Here is a 26,301-nt window from a genome sequence, read left to right as displayed (position 1 = left end):
AGAATCCGCCTGCCATTGCAGGAGACACAGGTTCGAGCCCTGGTCCGGGAAGATCCCACATGCCATGGAGCAACTAAGCCCGTGTGCCACAACTCCTGAGCCTGCAAGCCACAACTCCTGAGTCTGCACGCCACAACTACTGAAACCCGCGTGCCTAGAGCCCATGCTCCACAACAAGAGAAGCCACGGCAATGAGAAGCCCACACACTGCAATGAAGAGTAGCCTCCACTCGCCGCAACTAGAGAAAGCCTGTGTGCAGCAATGAAGACCCAACGCAGTCAAAAAAATTTTTTTTTTAAATTGAAAACTATCATTCTATGATTTTATGATATATACTGCAAAAATATATGATCCATGGGATCAGTGTCCTTCCTGTGTCATTCACTGCTGTTTTTGTAGCACCTACTATAGAAGCTAGCACACAGTAGGTGCTCAGTTGTTTCTTGAATGACTGAATAGACAGCATGCTGAAGAAATCCAAGTAGGGAGAGCTCATTTTTGGACTGGGTGATCAAGCACTTTATGGAGGAGATAGTGTTTGAAACAGACTTTTAAAACAGGCATTTTCATAGGTTAAAATTTGGAATGGGGTGCAGTTGAAGGCACTTTGTATCCAAGGGAAGTTGTGTGGTGTATTGGGAAGAACATGGGCCTTTGAGCCTGAAGATTTGAATTCCAGTTCAAGCTCTGCTACTCACTAGCACGTGTCCTTGGGCAAGTCACGAAACTTCTCAAAGCCTCAGTTTCCTCATATGTAAAATGGGGATGATGGTACCCATCACGTGACAGATTTGTTATGAGGATTAGATGAAATGGTACAAGGTGTGTTTCTTCATCGACACAATGCTCAAAAAATGTGACTCTGAAGAAGTAACAAAAGTCAAAGAAGCATGGAGGTAGAAAATGAAGGGTATGTCTATGAACTGGTGGATATTCTGTGTTGACATGGGGTATAGTTGCAAAACAAGTTGGAATCAGACTACACAGAAACATGCATGATGTGGTTAAAAGTGTGGAAGAATCTTTAAGTCTCTGTTATTAATATTGATTTTTCTTAAAGAGGAACAACCAAATAAAACTCAGGCCTTTGGCTTAGATCCAAGATCTGTGACCTTGCGAACAGCCAAGGTTCACATTATTGTTTTCTTATATGAAGGAAGCACTGACTATGTGATTTACAGCAAAATCAATAAAAATATTTCCTGCTTCTGAAAGGAGCATTGATCAGATAAACAGTGTGTGTGTGTACCAAGAAAAGCGTGGTTATAATGCCAAGTCAGATAGTCTTAAGGTATTGAAAAGAAATTAACATGCAACCTGCAAATAGTTAACTCAACCAAGGATATCAGATGTGGGTTCAGGAGAGAGGGAGTGGCAGAGATGACTCCTAGATTTTGAGCTGGAGAGAAGGATGGTGCTATGAACAGAAACAAGGTTGTCTTGAGGAGTTGTAACTTCTGGAGAAGATACTGTATTTGCGTTAAAAGGTGTGAGATGCCGCAGAAGTTGGTGTATCAGTAGCCAGTGGAGGAGGAGGAGTTTGCTAGACATAATGCTTTGGGGGCTTATTTGTATAAAGGTGACAAAGCTGAGTGAGTGGTTTACCGCCACCTTTCTGATCCAGTTGTTGTGGCCCTTGATATGCTTCCAGATAATAAACATTCTGTGAGCAATGTGCCAGGCATTATTCTAAGCACTTTATATGAATTATCTCATTTAATCCTCACAATAGGCCTGTGCAGTAGGCACTATTATTATTCCTCTTCTACAGTTTAGGAAACTGAGGTAAACACAAAATTAAGTGACTTGCCCAGTGGAGCTGTATTTAAATCCAGTTTTGTCTGACTCCAGTGCTTAAGTTCTTAAACACTCTTGGGTAGGGTTGCCCAGTTAAATTGGAATTTCAGATAAACAGCAACTATTTTTTAATATAAGTGTGTCCCACTTGGGATACACTTACGCTGAAAATTATTGTTTATCTAAAAGTCAAATTTAATTGGAGGGGGTCCTATATTTTCATTTGCTAAATCTGGCAATCCTGTTTCTGGGGGCATAATGAAAAGAGTTAACCCCTGGGTGCCATCCCTTTCTCTTTCCTCTCTCTCACACACAGTTAAATCTCTTTTGGTCTCTACTCTTTATTCGCTGGCTCTCTTCTCCCGTGATGACATGGTGCTTGGGCCCTTGGGTCACACCAGATGTTTTTGGAGCCAGGCAAGAAAGTTCCGCCTTATTTACTTCTGTCCTCCACTGTAGGGACCGGACTGGACTGCAGACCCTCTTACACATCTCAACATAGCCATCAGCCGGGGAAAACCATGTTAAGGCTTAACTTCTGTTCCCTTATTCCCAACATTTTGTCTTCTTTGCCTTGTTTTCCTTTTAATCAGGAAAGGATGTTACTGAACCCAGGTTTGGCTGCTTGCCGCTCAAAAGCCAATAATTCGAGAGGCAAGTGTCAGTAGAAAGGAAACGTGCTTTAATGAGAAAAGCCAGCAATCTGGGGAGATGGTGGACTCATGTCCAGAGACCAACTCCGGAGATTCTGATCAGCCATGACAGTTTTTAAGGGGAAAAAGGGGAAAGAATCTCAGTGAACTGTCAAAGCAGAAGGTTGGATTCTGCATCATTCTCATCTACATTGAGTGTAGACTGGCTGACTCTCTTCAGATGTCATCTTGATCCCTGTGATCTGCCTGCAGGATTGCTAAAGGGACTGTTCAGGGTGGAGAGCTAGTCATTTTTTAACTGCTTCATTCCTCATTCTTCTTTTTATCTAGGAAAAGAATCAACAGGTTAGGCAAGGCATGGTGTCCATTCAGGAGAGCATAAGTCAGGAGTTAGGTTAAACTGCCTAGTGATCTCATTCTTATGATTAGGTTCTTTTAAGGTTAGAGGGGAAGAGAAATGGGCAAACAGGAAAGGGGCAAAAGAGCTGCCTTTAAGAACTGGATCGCCACTAGGAGAGTGAGGAATGGAAATAGGGGAGAATTAATGAGCAGTAGAGACACACCCATGGTGGGTGTGAAAATTGAAGGGAGGGCTTTCTGGGGGAGGAATGACATGCGGAGCCCCTGAAGAGGTAGCTGTGAGCTGTGCTTTCACACTGGGCTTAGGGTTTCTTCTCCTTGCTCTCCAGCTCCCATTAACTCCGCAGAGAATTGTCCCAGTAGCCTGTGCTGGGGATGATTTTCCCTTCTCATTCAATCAGTTCAGTCATTTTTGGCTGAAGTTTCTTTACATTTCTGCATGTGTTGACAGGGCTTTAAGAGAAAATTCCCAAAACAACTAACCACCCCCCAATCCATTTTTTTCCACAATTAGTCACAGGTGTTGAACATGTTTAGTCCTTGTGGAAATAGGTAGAGTTTAAATATGCAGTGATTCTAGTTCAAATTACTTGAAAAGATAGAAGAGGGCTTCCCTGGTGGCACAGTGGTTGAGAGTCCGCCTGCCGATGCAGGGGATGCAGGTTCGTGCCCCAGTCCGGGAAGATCCCACATGCCGCGGAGCGGCTGGGTCCGTGAGCCATGGCCGCTGAGCCTGTGCGTCTGGAGCCTGGGCTCCACAATGGGAGAGGCCACAACAGTGAGAGGCCCGCGTACCGCAAAAAAAAAAAAAAAAAACTAAAAAAGAAAAGATAGAAGAAAAGTGCCCAATAGGCATTTGGAGATAGGGGTGCTGCTTGGTCCAGATCAGCTCTTATAATCTGAGACTGTCTCTGGGAATCAGGGGCGCAGGGATAGTTCTCAAAGCAGGACATCTCTTTCTTCAGAGACCACTGCTAGCTGCGACCAGATGGCTTATGTTCCGATCAGGACAGTTCTCCAGAAATGCTCAGGTCAAAGTCAATGCATGATTAGTGGTGACTCACAACTTAAGCTGCTTTTAGACAGCCAAGGCGCCACCACGAAGGAAGGGTGATAAAGGCCTTTAAGAGCAGCAAGGAAGGCCAGCAAGCAAGGCCAGTGTATTATCAACCATTATTTTTGTCCTTTCATTTGTACTTTATCCAAAAAAGGATTTGAGATGACTTGCTATGAAACAGACAGTACAAGATAAAAAATAAGTGAAGGCTTTGGGGCTAGACATGGAGAAAAGAAAATGGGCACATGCCCGTCCTTCGCTGGGTCCCGTGAGCCGGAGTGTACATTCTCAACCTGGCCACTCCTGGGCTCTGATGGCTGATTTCAGTTGGGTGGGCACAAGCTCTTCCTTTTCTGACTTACCCTGTGACTTGGCATTTCTGGCGAGATCTCTACTCTAGTAACACTGACCTGAAGACCTGGATCTTTCCCAGGTTATTGGGTGCCTCCAGTGCCAAGCTCTCTGGGTCTCTCTCCAGGAAGCTGGAAGCCTTGGCTAATTAATGCAAGTGGGAAGTACAAGGATATGCTTCATACTCACCCAGAGCATGGGCCTGGGGGCTTCCCTGGTGGCACAGGGGTTAAGAATCCACCTGCCATTGCAGGAGACACAGGTTCAAGCCCTAGTCTGGGGGCCTAGTCAAGCCCAACATGCCACGGAGCAACTAAGCCCGTGTGCCACAACTACTGAGCCTGTGAGCCACAACTACTGAGCCTGTGAGCCACAACTACTGAGCCTACGTGCCACAGCGACTGAAGCCCACGCACCTAGAGCCCGTGCTCTTCAACAAGAGAAGCCACCACAACAGGAAGCCCACGCACCACAACGAAGAGTAGCCCCAGCTCGCCACAACTAGAGAAAAGCCTGTGCACAGCAACGAAGACTCAATGCAACCCAAAAATAAATAACTAAATAAATAAATTAGAAAAAAAACATGGGCCTGAGTGTCTGTTGAATTGGTTAGAAAAAAACCATGGGCCTGAGAGTGTTGAATTGGAGACTTATCACCTCTTATGTTATCCATCTTACACCATCAGAATTCATAGGAAGTAGTACTGGCTATCTGGAAGTACCTCTGGGCCTCTCTTTGAAAGGATTTTACTTCTCCCCATTAGGACATTTGTTTTAGATAAGACCTTCAATCTAATTTGTTAATGGTATTGTCATTCATGTAGTCAATAATGTTGAATGCAATCCTCATCATAATTTATTACTAATGGTAGCTCAGGGCTGAACTAAAAGTAATTGTGATTATTTCCTGGCGAAGGTACATGTGAGGAGTATAACTGAGCATGACTACCCGGAGGACTGCAGCATATGCAGTCATGTCAGTAATAATTTGGTTTATGTTGCAGTTGTCAAGAAGAGTTCCAAGTTAATGCTATGGATTTATATAGTTGACTTTTAGGTCGCAATCTCATACTTCTTTCTCTGGTCATCAGGCATCTCATCTTTAAATCATGGTTTATCTCGTATGACTTATAACTGTGAATGAGAGATTCATTTTGCTATTTCATATGCTAGACTTCTAAATGGAATGTGGTAGAAAGAGAAGATTATGTTTTTATACCTATAGTTATTACTATGGCATGCACAGTTTGGAAACTAAAATAATTAAATGTTTTGCTTTGGGGAGTTTTCTTTGTATTATTGTCAGAAGTTCAATGGTTCATATCCTAGTGAGTTCTAGAAGGCTCTGATACTATGTTCCTTCTATTTGCTCTTCATTTTTCTTACTGAGAATTGCCTGACTAACCTGTGTCTTATTTGAATTTTCATTATCAGTAGATCAGTCATTTTTAGCTAAAGTTTATTTGCCTTTCTGCCTATGTACACAAGATTTTTAAGAACAAATTCCAAAAGTGCCTAACTTCTTTTACTCCCATTCATTTATTTTAATTAAGCTTTTTACTTTGACATAATTGCAGATTCACATTTAGTTGCAAGAAATAATACAAGCTACCCACTTTCCCCAAAGGTGACATCTTGCAAAAACTATCATACAGCATCACATCCAGGATATTGACATTGATAGGGTCAACATACAGAAGAGTTATATCCCTACAAGGATCCCGCTTGTTACTGTTTTATAAGCATGCCTCCCTCCCTCCTCCATTCATTTTATCTATAATTATTCACAGGCATATATTACCTCAATTCCTTTTGTAAGTAGGTCGAGTTCTTCCACCTTCCATAAATCCTGGATCAAATGAGTTATTGGTAGAAGCCAACCATATTCTGTGAGTTTCTAATTATGTGTGTAGTTAACTGCATGTAGCAAACCTCAGGTCTGATAAGTAGCAGAAAGCATTTGAAAGGTCCTTGTAACTGGCATTAGGTCATACCTTGGGGTTACAGGAGTGAGAGAACTCTGTGGAGGGACTTACTAGAGCCTCTGCAGTGAGCAGATACTGAGGGAAAAGCAGTAAAAATAGTGGGACAGGTTAAGAGACAAGGCCGAGTTACAGGCTCTGTTCCTAAGGCGTGGCTATCCAGCAGTGGAAAATGCAGCATCCAGTGGAGTGAGTGAACTCTTCCTTGACCAAAGCTTATATGGGAATGTTCAAAATTCCAGTTTGTATGGTTGTAGGGGTGGGAGGGGGCATGTGTCAGGAGTGGGTGATGCTCGTAAATCAACTGAAGACTGTCTCGGTTCTCTTGGAGAAGGTCCACAAGCAAGAGATGGATCCACTGAGAACAGGGTTTAAAATCCTGTAGGAGGAGCTGATCAGTGCTGGGTGGGGTGTGGCTGGTTTGCAAGCCTGGTATTCAGCCCCAGTAAGAAACTGAGGCAGAAGCCCACACAGACAGACTTTACCAATTCAGAAAGTATTCCAAGAAAATCGTGACTCTGAGAATTCCAGAAGTTAGTTCTACTCAGTGTACATTTGTCAGGTATTTACTCTGTGCCAGATTCTGAGCCAGGCATTGAGGATATAATACCAATAGACTGAGGAACTGAGAGGCCAGTGGATATAGTACCAACAGGCTGACCTAGGATCATACTAGGGCAGCAAGACACAGCCTAGATCGCATCTTTTGGCGTGGCTGGGCCTCTCATAAGACTCTCTGCCCTAGTCAGGACTGGTTTTAGCGTTTGGTATATTCCTTGCCTAGCTCCTTATTAGGGCTTAAAATTTATAGATACATACATACATACATGCATACTTACTGGGTTGGGCAAAACGTTCGTTCGGGTTTTACAGAAAAACCCGAATGAGCTTTTTGCCCAACCCAATACATACGTACGTTCATACATACATGTACTCGTGGAGAGATGAATGGGAGTGAAGCTCAGCAATTCCAGCAGAGCGGGGCTTCAGAAGGTGAGGGCTAACACTTTATAACAACTCAGCGCTCTATCCTTGGAGAATAACACAAGGAGCATTTAACACTCAAGATATCAGTAAACAGATGGGTGCAGCTTCATGTCACTGTGAATGTTTCCAGAGCTCTGAAAAATCTATAGCTGACGGAAAAACCCTGAGTGATCTTGCTGCGGATCAAAAAGCTTTCATTAACATTTTTAATCTGTGTAATGAAATCTTGAACTATTTTTCATGCCTATATTGTCGCTTCAACCAGTAACCAAAATCTCAAGAGAACTCAATGAATTAGAATGTGACCTAAAAAATCAAGAGTGAAGAGTCATCAATCAAAAAGGGAGATTATTTGGGGAAGAGAAATGATTTGAATACCAAAGAAACACTGCTTGTTGACAGAAATATACATTTATAACTAATGTTTCATTGGTCATGTAGGCCATGGAACACATCAGAAGCCCAAGTCACATCAAAAAAGAATTTGATTTTAGACTTCCCTCTACCACCTTGATTTTCTGGAGCTTTAATTCAGATTCTCTGTGACTATAAACCTTGGTGCTTTGTCCTCTTCTTGCCCTGTCTTTCCCCATTTGTGTTATCCTCCATCTTTTATCCCCCTTGTTTTATTGAAAAAAATACTGTTCTCCATCTTGAAGAAGTACTCCACACTCATCTTTTTCCCCATGCTCTGTCTCTGCTAAATCAGGTTGTCAGATAGCAGAGAGGCCTTTTTAGTGAGCCCCTGTTGAGATAGGCTAACTTTAACAAACAACCTTCAAATGTCAGTGGCTTAACACAATAGATATTTATTTCTTGGTCACACAAGATCCAGTGTTGATGTTCTGGTTAGTCAGTTGTCCTGGGCACCTCTACTCTAAATGGTGACTCAAGCATGCAGCCCCCTTCCATCTTGTGATGCTGTCGTCTTCAGTATGAGCCTCCACAGTCACTGTAGGCGGGAAAGAAAGTGCAAGGGACCAAGTGTTACTTGGTCCAGAAGTGGTACATTCTCTAATTGTTTCATTCCACTGGCCAGAACTAGTCACATGGCCCCACACAGATGCAGGAGGGACTGGGAAATGTAGCCCCAGGCTGGGCAGTCACTTCCCAGTGACAACAGTACACTTTGGTGTCCAGCTGCCTGTTTTTGTCTCCCCGTGCTTTGAGAACATTGCTCCGTGAGAGTGCCTGAGCTCTCTTCTGACTCCTAAGTAACCTGCTCTGTTCCCCATTCCAGCTGAACTCTGTATAATCACGAAATCCTCAAGTCAGGGTCACCAATTAGAAATTCAGTTTTTTAAAAAAAATTAATATATCTGTAGAAGAGTGGGTACCTTTTTATGTGCAGAGCTATGACATCTTACCATCTGTGCTTTCTAGAGCCAGAAATCCCCCCATTAAAATTGGACTCTCACTTAGAAGATTAAAAAAATGCAATAATTGATAATAATTTAAGCCCAACTTTTCGTGTTTGTTAAATATCATGAGTTTGGGGAGTAAAAAATCTTGATTTAATTTTCTTAGACAGGAGCTGGGTTTTGATTGGCCCAGTTGAGTTCCCTGAGTTGCATTCTCTGGTACTGTTTTCTGACCCATACAGATATGAGAGCTACTCTTACCATTCTGGTAAGGAGCCCCTGTCTTAAGTGCTTTAATCTGGGGGCCCCTTTCAGTATAACACATCAGCAAAAAGGCTAAATATATACGTATATGGATGGATCCTTCTAAAGGCTAAAAATATTGTATTTGATTGTCTTGCCTCCCTTGATTCTATTAAGTTGCAGAGACCAAGGAATAACCTAGGGTTCTTAATCTTCTGTGCTAATTCCAGTCCTGTTATTTACATAACTATTTATTTCCTGACCAAGCCCTGCTGTTCTCCAAAGATAGGGGAACGGTTAAATAAATTATTCTTCATCTGTATGTTGGAGCATTAAGAAAGCTTTAAATTTTGTTTCTCAGAATTTTTAATGACCATTGGAAATGTTCACAATATTTACTTTTTAAATATATATATAAGTGATCTCAATTTTTGTGTGAATATATGTATAGCAAAAAGATTGGAAGAAAATATGTCACGATTTTAACTGTGATTGTCTCTGGGCAATGGGATTGTGGGTGATTTTCATAATCTTTGTATTTCTCTGTGTTTTCCAAAGTTTAAAAATGAGCATGGGGCAATGGCTTGTGGCTCCTTCCTGCACTGCTTCTCTCTTCTGCTCAGGCCCGTGGCGCCGGCAGCATGGGCAAGTGTTGCGGTCTTCGTACTGCCAGGAAGCTCCGTAGCCACCGACGAGACCAGAAGTGGCATGATAAACAGTACAAGAAAGCCCATTTGGGCACAACCCTGAAGGCCAACCCTTTTGGAGGTGCTTCTCATGCCAAGGGAATTGTGCTTGAAAAAGTAGGGGTTGAAACCAAAGAGCTAAATTCTGCCATCAGGAAGTGTGTCAGCATTCAACTAATCAAGAATGGCAAAAAAATCACCGCCTTTGTACCCAATGATGGTTGTTTGAATTTTACTGAGGAAAATGATGAAGTTCTGGTTGCTGGATTTGCTCGCAAAGGTCATGCTGTTGGTGACATTCCTGGAGTCTGCTTTAAGGTTGTCAAAGTAGCCAATGTCTCTCTTTTGGCCTTATATAAAGGCAAGAAGGAAAGACCAAGATCATAAGTTTTGATGATGAAAGCGGAATAGTAATAAATTTCCATATGCCAAAAAAAAAAAAATGAGCATGGGGCTTCCCTGGTGGTACAGAATCCGCCTGCTAATTCAGGGGGCACGGGTTCGAGCTCTGCTCTGGGAAGATCCCACATGCCGCGGAGCAACTAAGCCCGTGCGCCACAACTACTGAGCCTGTGCGCTAGAGCCTGCGAGCCACAACTACTGAGCCTGGGTGCCACAACTGAAGCCCGTGCGCCTAGAGCCCGTGCTCTGCAACAAGAGAAGCCACCACAATGAGAAGCCTGTGCACTGCAACGAAGAGTAGCCCCCACTCACTGCAAATAGAGAAAGCCCAGGCGCAGCAGTGAAGACCCAACTCAGCCAAAAATAAATAAATTTATTTTAAAAAAATGAGCATGAATTACTTATGAGAAGAATGTTAGACACTACACCTGTCAGTCAATTCCAGCATTAACCATTCTTGTGAAAATTACTGGAGGCTAGCAGAAAGGGGAACTTTGGCTGCCTTGAAGTAGTTGAATCCTCTCTTTAAAAAAAAATTTTTTTTTTGGCTGCACCATGCGGGTTGTGGAATCTTAGGTCCCCAGCCAGGGATTGACCCTGGGCCCTCGGCACTGAAAGCGTGGAGTCCTAACCACTGGACCATGAGGGAATTCCCAAATCCTCTATCTTTAAATGAAAAAAAAAACGTAGAGTGACCTAGCAACCAAAACAATGGTTGTATTGCTTTTTCCCGTTCCAAAATTTTACTGGGGAAAGTTACTGGTCCTCACAAATAAACCTTTCCACGTGAACTACAGTTTTTCCTTTTCATTGCGGAAGCTTACGATAGAATAAGTTGTCTAAGCACGTGTCAAAATTAAGTCATGAAACGTGAACCTCGGAGTGGAAAGCATCAGCCTTTGATTTCCTTTTTTCATAGGAGGATCCGGTATTGCAAGAGAGACAAAGCATCAGCTTGGGTGTCCTGAGCTTTGGTTCTGTTATGTACTAGCTGTGTGACTTGTAGCCAGTTATTTAAAGTTCCTGAAATGTTGTGTCCATATCTACAGACTATAGATAATACCTGTCTGGCAAGTTTCTTTTGATGACTAGAGATGATATTTGTAAGACTGTACCATCTAGCTGTGTTCAAGTTGTTGGCCAGGTCAGTTTGACTGCTGTCGCCTAACTTCCAGTCCTGCAAAGGCAGGACAAGCCTTCTCAACCTACCTGTGCTGCCCCCCCCACCCGACCCGTCCAGCAACTAAGGGGTTAAGTTCTAGTGAAGCAGGGGACATCCAGTAACTAGCTGAGTCCTGAGGTCTGCATCTTTTCAGATTGTTCAGTGTGGGGTACTGATTGTTAAATATTTTGAATATTACACCTGGCTCTAGTCAAATAAAGACTAAGGGGAGTCATTTATTTCCTGCGTTTCTGAAGAATAGAATACCATAATGGCCAACTGTGCTTGAATACTGAAGTCTTGAAAAGTGGGAGGAAATTGCCAGTAAATGTAAGTTGATGATAAAATCTTTATTTTTCCTCTTTTCACTTTGGCATTCCCTCCCTCAGATGGCTCTGTGCTCAAGACAGTATTGGTGAGTACAGCTGCCGTGGTCCTTGGGAAGCATCTTTACGAAGAAGGAGGACATGATTGACACTAACAGGGGAATCTTTCCTTCCCAATTTCATTTTCCAAGAGATGTAAAATGCACCTCACCAAAAACAAACAAAAACAAAACCCTAAAAAACAAACAGAACTTCCACAGCCTTCTTAACTACCTATTCTGTGTACGTGGTCTGGCCCCATTATTACATTGCAAAGCAAGATCAATGAAGACAATCTAACTCAAGAATTTAGTTCTTGGACTGTCACTCATATTTCTATGCATTTTAATTTGAGAGCTTGGGTTGCTTGGTTATAATTGCATCAAGACGGGACAGATATAAATCTTCCTTGAATTAGATGATCTGTGTGAGATATACTGTGGAATATTGGCCAAAAATAATTTTAGCCTAACTCAAACCCTTAGAGTTAAAATATCTTGATTATATAAATTTGTCTTCTGTTCTCAACCCAGAAAGACAGTAAAGGATGAGATTGCCTTGTCTCTTCAAAGACTAAATGAAGTAGAACTCTCTTATGGACTGAATGTTTGCATCTTCTCAGAATTCATATGTTGAAGCCCTAACCCCCATTGTGATGATATTAGGAGGTGAGGCCTTTGGGAAGTAATTAGGATTAGATGAGGTTGTGAGGGTAGAGCCCCCATGATAGGATTAGTGCCCTTAGAAGAAGAAGAAGAGACAATAGAGCATCCTCTCTCTGCCATGTGAAGACACGGAGAGAAGGTGACTGTCTACAAGTTAGGAAGGGAGCCCTCATCAAGGACCACATCTCCCAGCACCTTGATCTTGGACTTCCTAGCCTCCAGAACTGAGAAATAATGTCTGTTGTTTAAGCCACCCAGTCAGTGGTATTCTGTTATAGCAGCCTGAGCACACTAAGACAAACTCCACAACACCCAACCTTTCTGTAACATAGATTCAGTTATATTGCAGGCCAAAGTATGCACCTGGATATAACAACTCTATATTGACACTGATAGCAGTACTCTCCTTCAAGACTGGCATTATATCGGGATTTTAGGTGTCCGTTTTGGAGGGATATGTTTCTTGTAGGAGAATGGATTTGTATTTTACCTTGCTAGACAGTTAGTGATGCCAAACATGGTTGCTCTGTGCTCTGAGACGTTCTTCAGTAAGATCAGGGCATTCGGACAATGGTTAGACTGAGGTCAAGGTCAAACCAGGTACTAGAGCTGGGAGAAGAGAGACCATCTTTTTGAGCATCTGTGTATGTGTCACAGAACAGCGTTAGGCACTGTGGACTCTAGAGTGCTAGCAGCCAGGAGAGGCCCATTGCAGTAGCTGTTCATTTTGACAGCTACTTAGGTGCTTCTGCTGTTTTTAAAGGTGAACCATTTCAAGCCTCCTCAGCCTACCCAGCCAGCCAATCTGCAGTTAAGGAGTTCAGAGTGTCTCAACTTTAGTTTCCAACCCTTCTGTGGTCTTTAAAACAAATTCTGCTATAAATTCTTAATCCACAAGAATGTATCTTGTTTTCTGAATATTCCTTTTTTTTTTTTAATAGCATTGTGTTCTTGTACATGTGTCCTATTTTTATTCCTTTACACTCACTTTATGGTGTTTGGGAAGGAAATGGATATAACCATGTGTGATTCAGTTTGTTACAACTGGAAGTCTTCCAGCATACCCCATTTTCAACTGCTCCTAGGGACTGATCTAGCCCCTTCCCCATCTACTCAACTACTCCTCCCTCAGACTTCCTGCCTATGCTGATTCCAGCCTGCTGGCCTGTGTTCCCTGATGCTGCAGCTGCTGCAGTTGAAGGAGAGGACCTGCTCCACACAGAGAAACCACTCAGACACAGGTCTGGGTTTTTTTTTCCCCCTCCTTGGACAAGTCTTGGCCTAATGGCTTTTTCAGTCAGACAGAATTGAGTGCAGATCACGGTACTGTCATTTACTTACCACATGGCATAGGGAAAATCAATTAAGTTCTCTGAGCCTGAGTTTATCTGTAAAATGGGCATAATATCTGTATCTCAGAGTTTTCTGAAGACTATATGAAATTTTAGCAACATTTGACAGGTTACCTAACCCTTAAGTAGATTCAAAGAAGGAGAGTTCTTAGATTGATCTCCGGCAGGGGGTGAGGCCAAACAACTGATGACTTGCAGTTGGTTGGTAACAGTTGGTTACCTCAACAGGAAAGAAAACCAGTTGAATCAGCTAGTTGATACTAAATAATAAAGAAAAAAGTATCTGTCTTACTAGAAAGGCTGAATTGACCAATATAGTCAGTTTAATCAGGAGAGACATTTGTGTGGAAAATTTCCCTAAATTAAAAGAATAATTTATTGGGTTTACCAACACATCAGCATCTTTAGATTAGTGGCTTACTAAAGTGAAAGCACTCTCTAGTTGAAATGTATTGACTATTTGGGTGTTTGCAAATCTATTTCAAATTCAGTGAGTATAGAGGACTTGTGTGGTCCTTCTCTAGGCCCTGAAATGAGAAGGTGGAGGGGGTATGTGGTGAATAAAAAATACATGATCCGGCTCTGCAGGAACTTGCCAGAAGGGAGATGAGATAGATACTTGTCATTACAATAGACATAATACACACTGATTAAATTCCGAGAGTTCATAGGAGTCAGGATTTGTTTTTTTTTTCTTCTGTGTAGTTGAGGAAGAGGGGTGGCATTCTGGAAGGAGTGGGCTTTCATCTATTTTTTTAAATTAATTAATTAAATTAGACTGTGCAGTGTCTTAGTTGCAGCATGCGGGATCTAGTTCTCTGACCAGGGGTGGAACCCTGGCCCCCTGCGTTGGGAGCACAGAGTCTTACCCACTGGACCACCAGGAAAGTCCCCCATCTGGGTTTTTAAAGGATATAAGCTCCTTGTTTGTATTCTTTCATGAGATGGTTAGTCAGGTGCAGCCATAAGAGGAGACAGAGGATAGGCTCAGGGAAGCATAGATTATGATGCTAACGGGTGCTAGAGACAGGAGACCCGGCACGCAGGGCCAATGGGGAAGACACTGAGGAGGTCAGGAGGCAGAAGACAGGAGGGAGGGGAAGTTTTAGGGAAGGCAGGGCAAGGTGAACAGTTTTGGATGGGCTAGTTTGAATAATTTCCTTGGGCTTTGGGCTATAGGGGTAGTCCCTACTTGTCTGACACCTGGTGCTGGGTGATTAAGGCAGAGGAATATGTCTCCTGGGGTATAGGCGCCAGACAGAGGAGACACGGCTCCCGATTAGTTGGTTTGCATATCAAAGGCATGCTTCTGCCTGGACGCTTTGTTATCTCTAAGAATTGACTAGTCCCTGGAGGAGCAGGCTTTTTCCAGCCAGACGGATTTTTTTTTATGATGTTAAAACATCATAATACGTAGGAAACTTTAAATATTTATAACAGACTTCTTTAGCTGTTCCTTTGTCTTGTCCAGGTTTTGACTTGGAATGGGTTGAAGCCACTGGCACTCCCAGCGCGAAGGCGCAGGAGGCCTACTGGTAACAGGAGTTCTAACAAGAGAAGCAATGCTGTATTTGGATGTAGTCGCAAATATTAAGGCTGATGATATACAGGCCCATGGCCTGCTTCTGTCAGGGTCTAGAGGGCTGGGTCAGCCGATCTCCGACAGGCCCAAGGCAGCTGTTCTCTCTAATACATCTTTACTTGAAAAATTGGATTAAGGTGATGTTTTGATATATTGCTAGTCATCTTTTATAGCCCCAAATCCCTGACACTCTTGGCTTCCTAGATGATTGTGTTCCTGCCGGCTGTGGCAGCCTTGTGAGTACAGCATGTTGAGAGTCAAAAGCACGTAAATACACTTGCCAGCCCATATCCAGGTGTGTTCTGAGACTCTGCTTAGAATAGTCAGCAGTACAATGGGTGTTTGGCTTTCGTTGGCTGTCTTTCTGATAAAGTACCATAGGAAGGAATACTAATAACTCACTTGCTTTTAAGTTTTTCCTACAGATTGGAGTGTAACAGATAGTAAAATATTAGCATTGGAGAAATTTTCGAATCAGATAGACCCTGATATCTCAGTGGCTTATCATATTAGATATTTGTTCCTTGCTTATTAAAGCCCAGTTGGCAATGGTAGGGGTGAGGCTCTATCCCACACTCAGGGACTCAGACTGACAGAGATTCTGTTCTCTTCAACACATGGTTTCTTTGTATTGACATCCAGCTGGCAGACAAGGAAAGAAACCTCATGGGAGATGTGTGTGGCCCAAGCAGGGAGGTTGCTCACATAAATTCTACACAATTCTGTTAGCCAGAACTCAGGCACATGGCTCTACGAGGATGCCAGAGGAACCGGGAAATGTACTAACTGACAGAGCAGCCACTTCTCAGCATCAACCCACTTTAGTGCAGCTACACACATTTTTCAGTTTGGCAGCGTTGTAACCGTAATCAGTTTGTATCCTGCTTTTTCACTTAATAATCTGCAGAGTTTGAGTAATTATTTTTAGTTGCAATATAGTATTCTATTGATGAATCATAATTTATTAGGCCGTCCCTTATTGGACGTTTAGATTATTTTTCTGTTTTTGAGGATTATACATTTTCTTTCTATGGACATCCTTCTGCTTTAAGATTTATCCCTCTGTTAAATGACTTTCTTAGAGTAAATTCCCATGAGTTGAATTACTGAATGAAGGGAAGTGGCTGTTACACATTGCTATGCTACTTTCAAAATGATGTTTCTGTTCACAAGGCCACCAGCAGAGTGTAGAGATTCTAGTTCCATTTGAGTCTTATCAGGCAATGAGAATTGAAACATTGCTCTTGTAATCTGCAGAGTAGCCTAGAGGAAGCACACAATCTTCTTTCCTAGTTATTACTTTTAAATTATCCTTAAAAATTTGGGGAATGTTTCTTGGTCAAAAAAGGACAGACAAAAATTCCTCTCCCTGAGTGGTTGAATAAAGCATGGCACACCCACACAATGTTGTACTATGCAGCGGTTTAAAAAAAAATGAGGGAGATTCTAATAAACTGATTTGGAATAATTTCAAGCATATACTCAAGTGAAAAAAACAAAGTGCAAAAGACTATACTATGCTACCCTTCATGTAAGGAAGAAAGGGATTTAAGAAAATACAGACATATCTGCTCGTCTGTACAATATAAACAGGAAGGATAAACCAGAAACTGAAGAGACTGATTACCTGCAGGGTCTGGGATGGAATGAAGGGAAGAATGTCCATGAAGTCGTAGGGATGAGAGGCAGCGACCTTTCTCAGGGTTGATCTTTTCGTATAGCTCGGATTCTCAGAACTGTGCTAATGTTCCTTATACACCCTGCCAAAAATGAATCGATAATTTAAATCAACCAAGGTGGGGGGAGGGGGAACTCAATTGGAATGCAAGTAGTATTTCAACTGTATTTACAGAGAGTATTCCTAACTGTATTTCAAATGAATAACATAACCACACTGAAGGGGATGGTGAGAGAGGAGCTGACCTAAGTAACTGTGGTGGGTAGCCTCTGAGATGGCCCCCAGTGATCCCTGCATCCTGGCTTTCATGCTCTTGTGCAATCCTTGAGTTGGCCTGGATTGAATGATTGCTTCTAGTGAAAAGAATGTGGCGGAGATGATGGGATGTCCCTTGTGAAATTTGAGTACAGAAGGACAGGGTCTTCTGCCTTGGGCACCCTTTTTCCTTTCTGACTCTGACAGAAGCTGGCTGCCATGTTGTGAGCTGCCCTATAGAGCTGCCCTTGCCCTGTGGCAAAGAATTGACGTTTCCAGTTGACAGCCATTGAAGAACTGAGGCCCGCCAGCGGCCACATGAGTGAGTTTGAGATGCGTGCAGCCCTGGGTGACACATTTATTACAGCTTTGTGAGAGACCAGAAGCCAAAGGCATCTACCTAAGCTATGCCCAGATTCCTGATTCCACAGAACTAGTGAGAAAAATGTGGTTTTCAGTTGCTAAATTTTGGGGGAAATTTCTTATCTAGCAATAGTTAACTAATATAGCAACTGTGGAAAACAGCATTCTGACTGGTTAGGGTAAGGTTAAAGATAAAAAAACTGTACACAAATAGTGCATTCCTTTTGGTAGCCCTGTTATTCACAGGGTATTGTTTAGCAATTCTTTAACAACTTTCTGTGGTCAAGATTGAACAAAATAAAATGAATCTATAATGAGATAGATAATGAGAACCAGTTTTCTCATAGGTAGAGAAAGAAGTTACAAATAAGGAAAGAGGGAAGGCTAGAATGATTGAGATGTTGGATTGGATTCAGAGGTATCAGTATGAATTCATGGCTTTTAGTATAGATACAGAGAGATAGATATAGAAATAGATATTGACGTTTCGTATATTGAGTTAATATACACGCCTATATTTCTAGCTTTTTTCTCTGAGAGGACCTAGGACTCAGGACAACCCATTAGCAATAAGCACACTTAGTGCCCAGACCTTGATTTTGAAACATAGTTTTCCAATAAAAGGAACCAAGGCTTCTCAGAGAAGTGACTGATTCCAGTTGGAGCATAGAAAATATATGATGAACCTGGAACATCTTGTGGTACCAGACAGTTAGAAAATATTCACACAAAAAAAGCATGTCAAAAGAATACAGGATCCAATCTGACAGGGCTCCCAATGGCCAAATCTCGGACAAGTTGAACAACAAAATAAATGATGATAGTATTGTATTATAACCTGTAGAATTCAATAAATATCCATTTGTCCATGCTGATATAGATGAATAAATACATGGAAGGTATCTTAGTCCATTTGGACTGCTATAACAAAGTACCATAAATTGGGTGGCTTATAAACCACGGAAATTTATTTCTTAATACTGGAGGCTGGAAATCAAAGGTCAGGGTGCCAGCATGGTCAAGTTCTGGAGAGGACCCCCCTCTTCCGGGTTGCAGACTGCTGACTTCTTGTTTCCTCACATGGCAGAAAGAGAGTAGCAAGCTATCTCCTGATTCTTGTAAGGACACTAATACCTCATGACCTCATCTAGCCCTAATTACCTCCCGAAGGCCCCGTCTTCTAATATCATTGTATTGGAGGGTAGGGTTACAGCATACGAATTTTAGAGGAACACAAACATTCAGTCTATACTAGAAGAGAATGGGCAGCTCTTCCTTACAGAAGAATTCCAATTAATACGTGTAGAGGAATGAGCAAAATTTAGAATCACCATTGGGCAAACGCTGCAGTGATAATTATTTACAGTAAGGTCTACCAATGGATAAAAGAAAATCAGTAGGTGAGAGTTTGAGGAGAAACAAGGTATAGGCACAGTCTCAAAATATCTCAAAGATGTTTACCAATTGCAAAGAGAAAAAAAATGTTAACTTTACAGTGGAGAAACCAATCAATACCACCTAAACCATATAATCAGGATTAACATCAAGGGTAATAAGACACATGGGCCTGATGGACCTCCTGATATGATGCACTGAGGGGGCACAACATGACTTCTGTGGCATTCATGCCAACACTACATGACCTCAATCTAGCCATGAGGAAATACCAACCAAACCCAAATTGAGGCCCATGCTGTAACTGCTCAGTACTCTTCAAGTGTCCAGGTTATGCCAGACAAATGAATTCTGAGGAGTTGTTGCAGATTGGAGAGGACTAAAGAGAAATAACAATTGAATGCAAGGTGGAACCTGGAACAGATAAAGGACATTAGTAGGAAAGCTGGTGGAACTTGAATAAGGCATGTAGTTAATACTATTTCATTAATGTTAATTTCCTGGTTTTGATGATCTACTGTGGTTGTGTAAGATGTTAATAAGGGGAAGCTGGATAAAGGGTAGATGTGAACTCTATTATTTTTGCAACTTTTCTGTTAGGAAAATTCCTTTCTGAAGATCTCTGGTCCCATCCCTGAGGGCCAGACTTGCCTGGTTTTCAAGGGGAGGGACTTGATTCCCAGTCTAATGAATATTTCTATAGGACACATACCTTTATTAGTTATATGTTCAGTGGGCTAGTAGTTAATCTACAGATTTGTAAGTCTATAAATAAAACTGATCCTGTATCACTTGACCTAGAACCTCAGAATTATGCTGTTTCTGCATGCTTCTAAATTGGTGGTGTCTCTCTCAGGCTCTGCTCTGGATTATGTATGACATGTGATATGGTCTTGTATTGATAGAAGGCCTAGACAGTTGCCATGGTCTACAGCAGCCTGTGGTAGAGTATCGCAGAGCTACTGCTACCAGGATCCTTTTCTCTGCACGGTTCCTAAACCACTGCTGCAGACAGTGAAAGCCTCGGTTGCCCTTTTAACTCACCGGATAATTTATGTCTTCTCTTGGCTAGGGTTTGTTTCATCACAAGCAAGAGGAGAAAGAATTACATGTTGGAACAGTACAGACAGCGCATGTTCAATAAGTTAAATCGATTTGAAATTGCCCTAAGTGATGACCCTGTAAAGTAGTTCTGACATGGGAGACTTACAGTGAAAGCCTCATTTTAGGGTCAAAAATAAATATTTGGCCAACTTTCTCCCTTTCCTCTTTATCATAGTGATCCTTTAATAAGAATGAATATTTTTATAAAAATGACACAGGCTAGCTATAAAAATTCAAGCAATATAAAAAAGTACGAAGAATATCTGTTTTTAAAAATCTCAAATATCAGTGCTCAGAAATGACTGATATCATACTTTGTGGCTATTATTATAGATAGCTCTCTCTATAAAGATGGATGAATGGATGTGTAGCTGTGCAGATAGAAACAAATCTAAAAGAATTGGATAATATAGAAGCATGTTATTGTTTTAATAATAAAAGTATTCGATTTTGTTTTTCTTGAATTTAATAAAAGAAAAATAAAATAGAGCTGAAGAAATCACTGAATGTTAGGTAAAAGTTTCTTTGCCATAGGTAAAAGTTTCTTTGCCATGAGAGATGTTGGTTCCCAAAAGATCTCTTTAAGATTAGGAAAACAGATTCTAAAAATCATTACGAGACTAAAGTAGCATTTGTTGTAGGACTCGATAATTTTTTAACAGTATAAATGACCTTAAAAGACCAGCTACTTAGTTCTCTTACCACTTTTCTCACTTCCTTCCCCTCCACCTCTCAGTTTTTGTTACTTGTCTGGGTTTTATGTCATCAGAGCTTATAATATTTACATTGCTATTCTGCAATCACAATTCTCTCAGTTAAATTCTAGTTTAATTGGATTCAGTGCTTACTGTCCCATTACCTTATCTTGTCCTCAGTTCTTCATTAGACTCCCCTCTTGGTTGGCTGAACTTCATTATCAAGTAGTAGTTCTTTTATTTTTTTAAAAATAAATTTGTTTATTATTATTTTTTGGCTGTGTTGGGTCTTCGTTGCTGCACGCTGGCTTTCTCTAGTTGCGGCAAGCAGGGGCTACTCTTCCTTGTGGTGCGCAGGCTTCTCATTGCGGTGGCTTCTCTTGCGGAGGCTACTCTTCCTTGTGGTGTGTGGGCTTCTCATTGCGGTGGCTTCTCTTGTTGAGGAGCACGGGCTCTAGGTGCTCGGGATTCAGTAGTTGTGGCAAGTGGGCTCAGTCGTTGTGGCACGTGGGCTCAGTAGTTGTGGCACACAGGCTTAGTTGCTCTGCGGCATGGGGGATCTTCCCTGGACCAGGGCTCGAACCCATGTCCCCTGCATTGGCAGGCAGATTCTTAACCACTGTGCCACCAGGGAAGTCCCTAGTATTTCTTTTAAGAGGAGCTCATTAGGGCTACAGCTCCTGAGTGTTTAATTTATTCATGTTTGAGAATATCTGCCTATTATTTTTATACTTGAACAACTTGTCTGGGTAAAGCATTTTGGAGTCACATGTACTTTCCTTTAGGATTTTGGTCTATCTTCCAGCACCGAAAGTTTCCAGGGAAGAGTCTGAGGTTGGAATTTCCCCCCTTGTGGATGACTTGCTTTTTCTGCCTGGATACCTAAATAGGTTTTCCTCATACTTCAGGTTTAATAACTTGACCAGAATATGTTTTGATGGTGGTTTCACTGTGTCACTGTTTCTTGGTATGTAGCGTGCCCTTTTGACTAGAAGATCCAGTTCTTCCTTCTTGGAAATGTTCCTTATTTCAGAGACCCAATTGTTGGGTCATCTTTATCTGTTCTTCGTATCTGTCATCGTTTCTCTAGTTATTTAATGTCCTTTTCCTGGACATACACTATGTATGATATTGTGATTTATAATTAGAAATATATATTTGATCATCTTCTCTGTTTCTGGCAAAGAGCTCTTAAAACCTTTGGAATTTCTTAAGAGAAAGATTAAGGTGTCTTTTGTATGTTAATTGTGACTTTTGGAATGCCCCTAGATTACCTAAGGATAAGGGCTGGTTACCGGAGGAACTGACCATGTGATTAGAGGGTTGGAACTTTCAGTCCCCCACCCCAACCCCCCACCTCTTGGGAAGAGAGAAGGGCTGGAGGTTGAATCAATTGCCAGTGGCCAAAGATTTAACTAAACATACCCATATAATGAAGCCTCCTTAAAACCCAAAAGGATCAGGTTCAGAGAGCTTTCGAGTTGGTGAACACGTGGAGATTTGGGGAGAATGGCACTCCAAGAGGGCATGGAAGCGCCGAGCTCTTTCCCATACCTTGCCCTATGTACCTCTTATCTGGCTGTTTCTGAGTTATACCCTTTTATGATAAACCCATAATCTAGTAAGTAAAATGTTTCTCTGAGTTTTGTGAGGCACCCTAGCAAATTAATGTAACCCAATGGAGGGGTCATGCAAACCTCCAATTTATAGCCAGGCAGTCAGTAGCACAGGTGATAACCTGAACTTGCAACTGGCCTCTGAAGTAGAAGGGGCTGGCAATCTTGTAGGACTGAGCCCTCAACCTGTGGAATCTGATGCCGTCTCCAGCTAGATGGTGTCAGAATTAACTTGAACTGTAGGACACCTGGTTGGTGTCTGGAGAATTGCTTGATGGTGGTGGGGAAACCCCTCCCCGCCGAATTGGAATTGGGATCTGGACACTTTTATCGACCTTCGTTCTCTCAAATCTTTTCTCCATTCAGTCCATTCTATTTTCTTGTTATTTCTAATTTATATATTATAATGTGTATTAACATTTTAGTTTTCATTTTATTTTCTTAGCCCCACCATCTCTGTTCTCTGATTTTATCTTATATTTAACTCCTGTTTTATTTCCTTTTATTTTTTTTTTTAGCATGAAGTCCTTACAGAAAAAATTTTAAAGCTGCTTTGTTTTCTTGTTTTGTTTTCCTTCAGACTTGCTGAGTCTTCCCTCCATTCCACTCCCCTTCTTTCCCCTCCTTTCCTCTTTTTCTGCAGTAGTATGTTTACACAGTTGCTTTGTAATTTTACATCTCACTCCTATTTGTTATTGGTGGCTCTGTCCAAACCTTCAGTAGTAAGTGATGGTGGTCTTTATCTAGGTCCATCTTTCAAACCCCAGTCCCATGCTGAGGGACAGTATGAGCTCTGGGTATTGGTTTCTATAGTTCAGTGCTGGAGGATAGTTCTCTTAGGTGACTTGGTGTTGTTGGTGGAGAGCTTGGCTGGTGCAGCATGGGTATTTGTAGAGAAACCCGTGTTGAGGATTTTTTTTCTACTAAGATCTTGTGAAACATGTCAGGGCCCCTCTCTCCAGTCAGGGGTGTATTTCACTTGTGCCGGCTTTGCTTCATTTCCTTATCTCAACACATTGCTTTGGAAAAGGTGATGAATCCTGATGGATCTTCCTGCCATTGCTGAGATCCCACAGGGACCTATGCCTCACTCCATTTCCCTACAAGTTGAAGGGTATTAATAAAACTCCCATGATTTGTTGGACTCCTCTTCCCTTTTCTCAGTTCTGCTTCTGAGAGGTGGGGTGGGAGTTAGGAGGCCAGCCATGGTCTTCTCTACTGTGGTTCACTACCCCTCACCTATCTCATATCTTTTCCTTCCTTTCCCAGCTTAAATTATGCAATCATTCTATTGATCCGTGTTGATACCCTCTGATCACTTGCCTCCATCTCTCATGGCAAAACCACAATCCTGGCTAAATCCAGCTCTGCCTTCTCTGAGCATTCAACTGAGCAACTGAACATGGCTGGAAAAACACACAGCCTTGCTGACTGGTCCTTCATGCCACGTAACAATCCCACTGCTCTTCCCAAGTCCGTTTGTGCGCCCACTCTTCCAGATGACCATTTCACACATTCTCCTCTTTCAAACACCCAACACCTCCTCCCTCAATTTCTCTCTCAGATAGTGTTCTTGTTTCCTACTCTATTGAGAAAATTGAAGTGGGCTGAAGAAAACTGCAGACTCCTACCAAAACATCTAGCCACACACATTCATGTCTACTCATATTCTCTGCCTTCTATCCAATGACTAGAAATGAACTTCCATTGCTTCAAAAGACACCTCTTCCAACTCTGCATTAGATCTTATCTCCCCCCTTACCTTCTCCAGCACTTCTACCCTTTCCCTCATGTATTTTTCCTTTTCTTCTTGATCAGTTTCATCAGCATAAAGACATGCTATCACTCCTCTCAGTTTATAATAGTCTTCTGTTGACCCCACTTACCATCCCATTTCCTATCTCCCATTTATATAAGAATTCATAGAGTTGTCTACACTAGCTGTCTTCACTTCATCTCTTCCCATTCTGTCTTGAACCCACTCCAGACAGGCTTTCGCCCCCACTGCTCCACTAAACTGCCCTTTTCAAGGTCATTATGACATCCTTGTTTCAAATTCAGTGATCAATTCTCAGTCCTCATTTTGCTTGATCTATTAGTTGCTTTTGCCACAGTTGATCACCTCCTCCTTTTGGAAACACTTTCTTCGCTTAGCTTCTAGAACAATACAGTCTACTTTCTCAGTTTTCCTCCTACTTTACTGGTCACTCTTTCTCAGTCTCTTTTGCTTGTTCCACATCATCTACTGACTTCTTGACTTTGGCATGACACAGGCTTAGGCCGTGGACCTTTTTTTCTTTATTTATACTCACTCCCTTGGTAATTTATCCAGTGTCACGAATTTAAATAACTTACATGTGCTTTCAACACATGTATATCTCTTGCCTGAATCCCTCCATTAAACGGCATCCTTGTATATCCAACCTCCTACTTGGCATACACACTTGGATATCTAATAACCATCTCAAAACTAACATGTTGAAAACAGGACTCCTAATCTTCACCCAACCCTCATACCTCCCCTACTAACAGTCTTCCATATATAGTTTAACACCAATTCCATCTTTCCTTTTTTATTAGATCAGGCCCAAACCCTTGGAATTCACCTTGATTATTCTCTGCCTCATAGTCTCTTATACCCCACATCCAGTCCATCAGAAAATGATGTTCACTCTACCCAGATTGACTCTTCTTTCCTCCCTTCCTTTCTTTCTTTTTTCTTCCATTCTAGAATCTGACAACTTTTTCTCACTCCCATCACTATCATCCTAGTTCAAGCCACCATCATTTTTATCTATATTATTGCATTAAGTTCCTCACTGTTCTCCCTTCTTCCATCCTGCCCCTAATAGTCTATTTTCAGAGCGATTGCTTTACTGGTACACTCCTTTACTCAAAACTCTGCAATGGCCCCTCCTTACAATGGTCTGCAAGGCCCTACATGAACTGGTCCCTTGTTGCCTCTCTTAACTGATCATTTGCTTTTCTTTCCCTCCATCACTCCATGCCAGCCTCCTTAGCCTCCTCGCTGTTTCTCAAACATGCCAGACACACTCTTCCCCATGGCCTTTGCACTTGGAGTTGCCCTCTACTTGGACTATCCTGATATAGGTTAGCAGTACCTAGCACTAGTAGGGACTCAAATGTGTTGAATTGAATTCACTGAGTTCACAACTTAAGCAATAGATTTTCTGAATGTTGAAGTTATAAGAGCACTCAATGGATCTGAATGATCTCTTTATTCATTGTATTTTATTTTGGCTTCATTCTTTCCTGTGACTCTTCTTTCATGTGTTCAGCAAGGAGAGGAGGTAAGACGCTAGCTCTTTGAGATTCAGATCATAACTCCTTTCCTCCTGTGTGAGCTCTGACCCTCTCAGCCTGTTCTGCACAAAAACCAAGGGTTTTCTCTTGCTGACTTGAGCATTCTTGAGCATCTGGGAAATATATGTATCTTCTTGCTTCCCAGTTAGAGCAACAGATGACTGCTCAACGGGCACATTCAGTCAGTCTTCTGTCTGGACATTCTTTGTGGAACTCATAATCAGCCATTTAGAACATTACTCAACAGAAAACATTGCTTTAGTTTGGAGAAACAATGTTCAGATTGCAGTCTCCCTCATCCTACTGGGTTAAGCTGTTGCCTTTGGTCTGGCACACATGTATTTGCACTATGTTTCATTTAACAAATCCTGATTTAATTCCTGGGGAGACATACTTGGGTGTTTACAGTTAACAGCATTGCTTCCAACTAATTAAACTCATTCTTAACTTTTTTTCTCAATTGACTTTTCCTCATTTAACATGTTTGTTCCTGTGGGGATACTCTCCTAAAAATCATCTGTAAATTTCCGATGCCAGGTCTGACTTCCAAAGACCACTTACCTTTCTGACTGTTGGTTACCTTTTAACATTGCAATGAAATGCAGTGGGTATTTAGCCTAAAATGGCATTAACGTGGTGGAGAAATAGTGTTCATTGGTAAGGAATATTTGGAATGGCAGTTGGCATGGTTGCAATGTAGCTGCACTGTTCAGAATCTTTTCCAGGTATGTATTGTGGGTATAAGTGGAGAGACAAGTGATAAATGAGGAGAGTAAATTTGCTAGGATTTCTTGTTGCTTGGGCTTATAAAAATGGATTTTTGTTTGTTTTTGTTTTTGTTTTTGTTTTGCAGTACGTGGGCCTC

At 41.8% G+C, this 26,301-nt stretch overlaps 1 protein-coding gene across 1 annotated transcript; it reads left to right on the top strand.

The window, feature by feature from the left end:
* Window positions 1-9,403: 9,403 nt before the first annotated feature.
* On the top strand, window positions 9,404-9,906 carry LOC309839214 (small ribosomal subunit protein uS12-like). Its single transcript, XM_082680864.1, has one exon. It carries the CDS (start codon window positions 9,434-9,436, stop codon window positions 9,863-9,865), a length of 432 nt encoding a protein of 143 aa, XP_082536990.1. The 5' UTR covers window positions 9,404-9,433; the 3' UTR covers window positions 9,866-9,906.
* Window positions 9,907-26,301: the final 16,395 nt, after the last annotated feature.

Source organism: Grampus griseus (genome assembly GCF_964374135.1).
Source record: "Grampus griseus genome assembly, chromosome: X".
NCBI lineage: Eukaryota > Metazoa > Chordata > Mammalia > Artiodactyla > Delphinidae > Grampus > Grampus griseus.
Note: the sequence above shows the minus strand (reverse complement) of the source record. Positions and strands in the feature narration are given on the sequence as shown.